This window comes from Pelodiscus sinensis, chromosome 32 (assembly GCF_052426305.1).
Source record: "Pelodiscus sinensis isolate ZL-2025 chromosome 32, ASM5242630v1, whole genome shotgun sequence".
NCBI lineage: Eukaryota > Metazoa > Chordata > Testudines > Trionychidae > Pelodiscus > Pelodiscus sinensis.
The window spans coordinates 15,784,920-15,792,884 of NC_143083.1; the positions used below are offsets into that span (position 1 = coordinate 15,784,920).

General features: G+C 59.1%; 1 protein-coding gene across 1 annotated transcript; it reads left to right on the forward strand.

Annotated features, from left to right (window-relative positions):
• The first annotated feature begins 833 nt into the window (after nt 1–833).
• On the forward strand, nt 834–6,430 carry CIMAP1D (CIMAP1 family member D). Its single transcript, XM_089775035.1, has 4 exons — nt 834–885; nt 2,741–2,851; nt 4,896–5,009; nt 5,575–6,430. Exons 1-4 carry the CDS (start codon nt 834–836, stop codon nt 6,054–6,056), a joined length of 759 nt encoding a protein of 252 aa, XP_089631161.1. The 3' UTR covers nt 6,057–6,430.
• The last annotated feature ends 1,535 nt before the right edge of the window (nt 6,431–7,965 follow it).

A 7,965-nucleotide genomic window follows, 5' to 3' on the forward strand; every position in this document is an offset into this window, starting at 1 on the left:
ATGACCAGCAACTGCCGCGGGGGCAGAATGGAGCCCTTATTGCACCCGCATGAACTCTCCTGCCTGCGCCGTTGGCTTGGCACTCTGCTCCCCTGACATAGGGCAGGGTCTGGGGCTCCCCACCCTCAGCAATCCTGCCTGGGCAAGGGGTGCAGTGCCCACCCCACACCTCACGAAGGCAAAGGGCCAGCCTCTGCCCCAGGCACCAGCCGCTCTGACGCTTGCCAAGTCCCAGAAGCATCCAGCGGACGGCCAGCAACCTAACCCTGCTGGGCGGGTGTCGATTTCTCGGCACACCAGGCAACCCTGCCCTTGCTGGCTGTGCTCATCAGAATCTAAAGTGTCCTGACCCCCTCGGAGAGCAGCTGGGGAAGAAGAGACGTCAGGCTCCAGCGAGCAGGGAAGCGCTGTTGTCTCTGCCGTGGATCTGCGGGGTTGCTAAGTGGGCATCAATCTTGCATCACTTTCCTGGGGCTATGGTGAAGCTTGTGTGGGGGATACGTTTACAGCATCACCCACCCCGGTCCCTCCTCCACGGGTGTCTGCTTTCGGTGAGGGCTCTTTGTGTCAAGTGACCAGTGGCTGTCAGCTCGGCTGATAGACTAACGCTTCCCGCAGCAGGGCGCCAGCAGACATCTCTCGCTGTGCAATTCTGAGAACATCCCGCTGCAAAGGCCTTTTCTCGCCCGCATCAGAGCTGACAGAGATCCCCGCCTGTCCTCATGTGCACTGTGGCTCAGCAGTAGTTCCCCAGCGGGGAAAGGGAGAGCCAGGGAAGGGAGTCCAGCCCGAGAACGGATCGGTTCCGTTTGTGCCTCCGAGCTGTATCCGGGATGGCAGAGACAGGGCGCAGGAAGGCACCTGCCATTGCTGCTCAAGAAACCGGTATGTTTGCGGTGAAGCTGCAGCTCCTTCTGGTGTGGGGTGAGAGAGTCGGCAACTGGGGGCAGGCCTGTCTTTTTATGATGTGTCTGGACAGTGCTTAGCACTGCGTGGCCTTGATCTTTAGGTGCCACTGCAAACAATACATATCCTCAGAAGAACTGTCATTTCCTGAACCTTTGAACAGCCCTTAGCACAATGGGGAGATGATCTAACTGACGCAGAGGGGCTACCGTGCCTCGGTTTCCCCATCTATAAAACAGGGATAATGATTTTGACCTCCTTTGCGAAGCACCTGGAAATCTGCGGATGAACGGGGCTATATAGAAGTGAGGGATTATTCTTGTAATGACTGCAATTTACGTAATAAAATAGTGGGGGATAGCAATTGATCTCCCAGCAGGCAGCCTAGCAACCCACCTGAGAATTGCTCCTTTACAGAATCACATTGGAGGTGGGGTTGTTGTTGTTTCCAGTTATAAAGATCCTGAAATGTCTGGATATGTTTATTTCTGAGATGGGCCCAAAATAAAACCCTGCTTATGCCAAACTACAGTGTGGCTGGCCTGGGGCAAATTCCTTAACTGCTCTGTGCCTCAGTTTCCCCATTTGTGCAACGAGGGGAATATAACACTGACCTACCTCATAGCAGGGGCGGGTTATATAGTGAACCTGAAATGTCTGCTCAGAGCTGCTGGGAAGATGTCAAGTGTCCTTTAAGTGCTAAATAGTTAGAAACCACTGCCGGAAAGAGGAACTGATGAGAGGCCTTGGAGCGGTATCACGTCTGTTCATTACGCTGCTCTGAATTCAGGCAGCCCTTTCCTTAGCGCTGTCGCTTCACTTGTCTCGCACTAGGAGCCTCAGGCGTTGTGAGGAACGACTTACAAAAGGCGCTTTAGTTCTACTGCTGCTTCTGTAAGCGTGTGTGTATCCGCTGCTGGAATTCTGTCTGCCGCCTTCTGAGGGGTACCCCGTGCATCCCGACACTGCACCCTCCTTGTCTTAGAGCATGGCTATCTGGCAACACAGGGCAGGACCGCCACTCCTGCACATGGACCTGAGCTAGCTCTCCGGCAGATTTGCGTGCGCTGCACCACACACACACACTCACACACACACATCCATGGAACGGGAGCTCTCCGGCAGATTTGCGTGCGCTGCACCACACACACACACTCACACACACATTGCTCCATGGAACGGGAGCTCTCCGGCAGATTTGCGTGCGCTGCACCACACACACACACACACACACTCACACACACATTGCTCCATGGAACGGGAGCTCTCCGGCAGATTTGCGTGCGCTGCACCACACACTCACACACACACTCACACACACATTGCTCCATGGAACGGGAGCTCTCCGGCAGATTTGCGCTCTCTGTATCTTTCTTTCTTTCTTTCTTTCTTTCTTTCTTTCTTTCTTTCTTTCTTTCTTTCTTTCTTTCTTTCTTTCTTTCTTTCTTTCTTTCTTTCTTTCTTTCTTTCTTTCTTTCTTTCTTTCTTTCAGTGGCAAAGCAGCCGTGGCCCAACAGTCGGAAGTCACCTCACGGAAGTAATATAATTGTGTGGCTCTAGCACCTTTGGTGTCCGAGCCTCTTGGCGTACGTCGTGCACACTAAATCATTCCGCTGGCCAGGCCCCCGGAGGATAGGTGGTGCTCGCGGTGGCGGCGTTAGAGGTGGTGAATGGAGGCACAGCGTGGTTAACTCAGTGGTGTCCGTGGGCAGTGGCCGAGTCGGGGTAGCATGCAGGAATGCCAGGCCCTTGTTGCCTAAGCACTAGGGTGTGCTAACCGACAGCCTGGCTGTCTGACATACTAACCCACATACTTTGGGTTGGTTTGTGCCAGGCCCTGGGCCAGGACGGTACCATCTGCCTCCAACCATTGGATTTGTCAACCATGACTACACCAGATTAGCCAGCCCGGCTTACTCCTTTCACGGAAGGCTCAACGATGGTGGTAAGTTTGTGTGAACCGCTCCCCGGTGGCTAATACAACCCGGGTCAGAACAATGTCGCTCTCAACTCTTCCCAGTCCCCCTCACACAAAATTCCCTCCACTCCGGTAGCCAGAGTCACTCCGCACACCTCCCTGCCCTTCCCCAGCGCATCTTCTCAGGCACAGAGTCCAAGACCAGTCTGTGGGAGTGCACCCCCCCCCCACACCCACGTGTGTGCGCCTCTTTTCCACGTGTTGCCAGTATGTGTTTGGGTCCTGTGTTTGTGTACCCTGCTATGTGTGTGTGCCCTCCAAGTGTGGGTTTGTGTGCGCAAGCCCTCTAGTGTGTGGATTTGTGTATCTGTGTAAGGGTAATGCCCATATATGGGTTTATGTTCTCTGTGTCAGTGTGTATTGCCTATGTGGGGGTTTGTACTGGGTGTGTAACGCACATGTGTGGGTTTGTGTACGCTCCAAGTGTGGATTTGTGCCCTGTCTGTGTGCGCAATCCCTCTAGTGTGTGTAGTTGTGTATCTGTATATGGGTAATGCCCAAATATGGGTTTATGGTTTCTGTCTAGGTGTGTATTGCCTATGTGGGGGTTTGTGTTGGGTGTGTAATTCACGTGGGGGTTTGTGTCCTGTCTGGGTGCGTAATCCCTCTAGTGTGTGTATTTGTGTATCTGTATATGGGTAATGCCCATATATGGGTTTATGTTCTTTGTGTCGGTGTGTATTGCCTATGTGTGCTTGTGTTGGGTGTGTAATGCACATGTGTGGGTTTGTGTACCCCAGTGTGCAAGTGTGTACCCTCCAAGTGTGGGTTTGTGTCCTGTCTGGGTGCGTAATCCCTCCAGTGTGTGGCTTTGTGTATCTGTGTAAGGGAAATGCCCATATATGGGTTCATGTTCTCTGTGCTGGTGCGTATTGCCTATGTGTGGGTTTGTGTTGGGTGTGTATCACCTGTGTGTGGATTTGTGTCATCTCAGTGTGTGTAATGCCCGTGTGTGTGCGTCTAGGAGAGCTGCTTGTGTGCAGCTCCTTTGTGCTTTGCACTTGTGCACAGTTTTGCTGTTCCCGTGAGCTTGCAGGGACGGGGCAGCTTTGAAGTTGCATCGTCTCCTCATCTGACCAGGTTGGGAGCGCAGGGCCCACGGGACACCTGACTGCTCTTGCTTTCCAGAGCAAGCCGCCGCAGGGCGACCCAGGGAGCTAGAGCTGAGAGGCCAGAAGCGCAGCCTTCTCAGAATCAAACCTAGGGGTTGCAATTAGACCCGGACGAACGACGTCCCCTTCCCATTCTGTCAGGGCTGCTGCTGGGGCTTCTGCCACTCACTCAGAGTGTAGCTGTGCTGCTGCCCAGGCCTTGCCCCGCTGGCCTTCTCCAGCGTCCGGACACTTGGCAAAGGTGTCGCCCTCCTGGCGCGTGGGGGCTGTGACTGCTCGTGCCCAGGAGAGGTGTGGCCGCGTGCTGGGCTGGGCACTCCTCAGCTGTTGGCCTCAAAGAACGGGGCCGGAGCTTTCTCCCCAGGGGACAGCGGAGGAAACGGATTCTCTAAGATCCTGAGCAGCAGGTGCAGAGCTAGACCCCGGTCCCCTGCGTGGTGGTCCCTGACTCTTCCTGCAGCCCTAGCAAGCGCTCCATGTGGCTTGCAAGTGGTGAGAGGCCCAGCTCTCTAGATGTGCCTGTTATCCCGGTGCAATTCCCCCGGCGTGAGGGCCCTTCTTGGTTTATGCCCGTGTACACGAGTGGGACTCCAGGCAGTTTATTTACTCCAGTCACCCCTAGTCGGGCCCGGAATCTAATCTCAGGTCGGTGTACATCCCGAGTGACTCCGTGTAAATCAGCGGATTGCACCAGTGCAAGGGGTCAGAACAGGGCCTCGCAGGGATGCACAATCAAATTAAGATGGGGCCTAAAGGCCTGTGACCAAATTCATCCCGGGTACAGCCCCGCGGAAGTGACATCAGGCACGAATCCGACCCACCCCTTGCAGAAGGAGCTGTCCTCGCCTCCCAGCCACCTCGTGGCCGGATCTCCTGACGCTTTCCCCTTCTGTTGTCAGTGTACGTGAAAGATTCAAGCCCAGGTCCCTGCTATTATGTGGACCCGCAACTCACTCGATTTGGCAGAAGCGGGGGCCCGTCCTACTCCATGCTGGCGAGATCAAAGACCCCCGGTGAGTGGAAGAGCCTCAAAAGCCCCCACTGGGTGGGGGGAGGGGAGGAGCCCAGTGCGGCTGGTTTGGTAGCATCAGCCTCTCTTGGGGTTGCTTTTAAATTGAGTGTAGGGCTGGTTTGGCAGCTCCTGGGCTTCTGTTCATCCTCAGGGCAAGCTACTCCGCTAGCGGGACCCCCGGAGGGTGAGAATCCTTCCTGGTCCGTTCACCCTGGGCTGAGGCTGCTTCCAAGGGTCAACCAGAGCCAGCAATGGGCTCCGAGCAGCTGTCACCACGGGGCTGGCTTCTGCTGCTCATTGGGGCGCCTGCCCTGGTAGGGCTGCTGGCCCCTCCCTGGATCGGACACGGCTGGGCAGAGCCAAAAGGCCTTGCCTGGTGCAACAGAGTGGCCCCCCGCGCAGGCGGGAGACCCGAGCGGTAGCGCATGCTGGCCTGGGAAAGCCCAGACTCCGCACCGGCAGCAAGCCATGGCCAGCGCAGTCAGGGTGCCGTGGCGCAGAGCTGGGCGTGAGCGCCCGTTCCTGGCAGCGTCCAGCTGCAGTGATTAATGCCGTGTCTCCTTCAGCGCAGCCACAGACCCCTGGGCCAGGCAGGTACAGGCCAGAGCAAGTCCCACCTGTCACCCAGCGCAGGCCGCCGGCTTTCACCTTGGGATCTCGTACCCCGTACCGCCGGGTGGACCTCGGCCCGGCCCCCAACAGCTATGCCCTCCCCTCGCTGCTGGACTCCCGGGTCCCCAGCCAAACGTCCCGCCCTCGTGTCACCATCTCAGGGCGGGACAAACGCAGGGGCTTTTCTGAGGATCTGTCCCAAACGCCGGGCCCAGCCCATTACAACAGGACGGATCCCAACACTTACCTGCACCGGTCACCTGCCTTCTCCATGCGGGGGCGACACAGCCTGCCGGGGGCCGCTCTCCAGACCCCGGGGCCTGGGGCACACAGCCCTGAAAAGGTGACCGCCCACTGGGCCAGAGCCCCGGCTCACTCCCTGGGCGTCCGGCACTCCGACTTTGTCACGCCTCTCATTGAGGATGTTTCGCAGTGACCAGGCGGCGGAGCAGCAATTCCCTGGGTCCAGCGTGACGGGCCTTGACGTCCCTGGGTAGGCTGGCTCTCCAGGGACTCAGACTGGGAGCTCTTCTCTTTGCCCCAGGCCGTGTTGCTGTTCTGAGCCGCCCGCGCCGGCTAAGCGGCCCTGGGAGAACTTGTAAGCACGGGGTGCTCCAGCGGCGAGACGTTCCGAAGGGGCTGCAAGGCTATTTGTTGCTTTTACGTGTATTTAAATCTGGGACGGTCCAAGCCCCGTGGCAAAGCGCAGAGTTTTCCCCTCCAGCCTCTGGGGTGCTTTGATTCTGCAGCAGCCTCCGCAAACGCGGCTCCCGCCTTCCCACTCGGGCACCCGACGTCTCTTTAATAAACAGGCCAGCAAGGCGGAATTTCCAAGAGGGGTTTGTTCGCAGCCAGGCCCTGGAGACGAGCGCGGCGTGGTCTGAAAGCCCCTCTCCCCCCAGGGGTCGGGCCGAGGGAGGATGTTACCCCTCACCGTGCAGGCCGGGGAGGGGGGCTGAAAAGGAAAGAGGCGCCGCTTCCTTCTCCCGCCTGGTATTCGTCTAGGTTCAGCTGCCACATTCGCTTCCCCGTCATTTATTACAGCTGCTTCGTTCTGCCCGTCCCCCGCCTAGGGCAGTGACCCGGGGGGGTTACCCTCTGGCTGTGTCTAGTCAGGGTCCTCTCAGGTCCTAGGGCAGTGCCAGGCCCAGGGGAGCCAGCAGCCAGGCCGGGCACCTGGGCGAGGTCGGGGAGGCCAGCTCTGTGGGGGGCCCAGCTGGAAGGGGCAGGGCCGGAGGCGGCCCGTACCCCACAGCCCTTAGAGGTGCCCGGAGCGCGCTGCGCAGGGCTCAGTGTCATTGAAAGGGGCGAAGGCTCCGGTGTCACCGCTGCCTCAGTAGGGGCAGCCGCCGCCCTGGGTCCCTTAGAAGCGCTGGGCCCTGGGGCAGTTGCCCCTCTTTGCCCCTCCCCCGGTCATTGGGCCTGACCAGGCCTCTGCTTTGGGGCTTGCAGCACTGCAGGGGGGCCCTTGCCAGACAGCCCCGGTCCCTGCTGAACGAAATCGCTTCTTTTTGTAACCCCGCCCCCCCGGGGCTTGGGCCCGCGTGGTACCCGAGCAGCCACGGGGGGAGAGACGGCCGTCGGGCCCAGGATAAACACTCCCCAGTGCGAGACAACAGGGTGAAATGCAGCCGGGCAGCTCTCCGCCCGCGCCCTGGCGGTGGCCTGTCCTCTAGCCCTCCCGGAGCCGCCAAGCCCGGTGAGCACTCGGGCGCCTGTGGCCCCTGCACCGTCTGTCAATGGTGGGAGGCGGGGGGTCAGCTCCCCGGCTGGGATCAGGGACGTTGCTCCCAGGAGGCCGCGAGGCTGATGGAGCTGCTAAGGCAGCCCCGTAGACCTGCGCCGAGGAGAGTCCTGAGGGACCCTCCGAGAGGGATAATCTTCCTATCGCCGACGTGGGGCTGGCCTGCTGCTGGCCTCGCCCATAGAGCGACCAGCGCCAAAGGGGACACGAGGGGCGACCTCTGTCTGGGCAGAGCTCCGCACCTCAGGGCGGGGGTTCTGGTCGGGGAGCAGCAATAGCATCAGCAGAGGTCAGTGGTGCCCCCCCCCCCCCCCCCCGCGCGAGGAGTCAAACCCAAACCCGGGCTCTGATTCTCTCGCCTGGGACCCGTGGGTCACAGGCACAAAACCAGGAGTGGGCTGGCCCAGGGCTGCCGGCCCGAGTGAGCCCGGCCCTGGGTTCAGATCTAGGCATGTGAGAAGCACCCAGGCACTGCCTGAAAACGCCCGATCCCAGAGCCGGCCCTGAGCCTGGTGGGCAAGGGGTAGTTGGACTGGACTGATGGACCGAGGCCGGCAGTTTATCACCCCACTTGGGAACAAAGGAGGGGTGTCACGCCCCC

What these genes read in the sequence shown, in the direction of transcription:
- CIMAP1D (XM_089775035.1), top strand. Translation starts at nt 834, where the DNA reads ATGGCAGAGACAGGGCGCAGGAAGGCACCTGCCATTGCTGCTCAAGAA. An exon ending in CGGAAGGCTCAACGATGGTG is followed by an intron (nt 2,852 to 4,895) that starts GTAAGTTTGTGT and finishes TTCTGTTGTCAG; the next exon opens with TGTACGTGAAAGATTCAAGC. An exon ending in GGCGAGATCAAAGACCCCCG is followed by an intron (nt 5,010 to 5,574) that starts GTGAGTGGAAGA and finishes TGTCTCCTTCAG; the next exon opens with CGCAGCCACAGACCCCTGGG.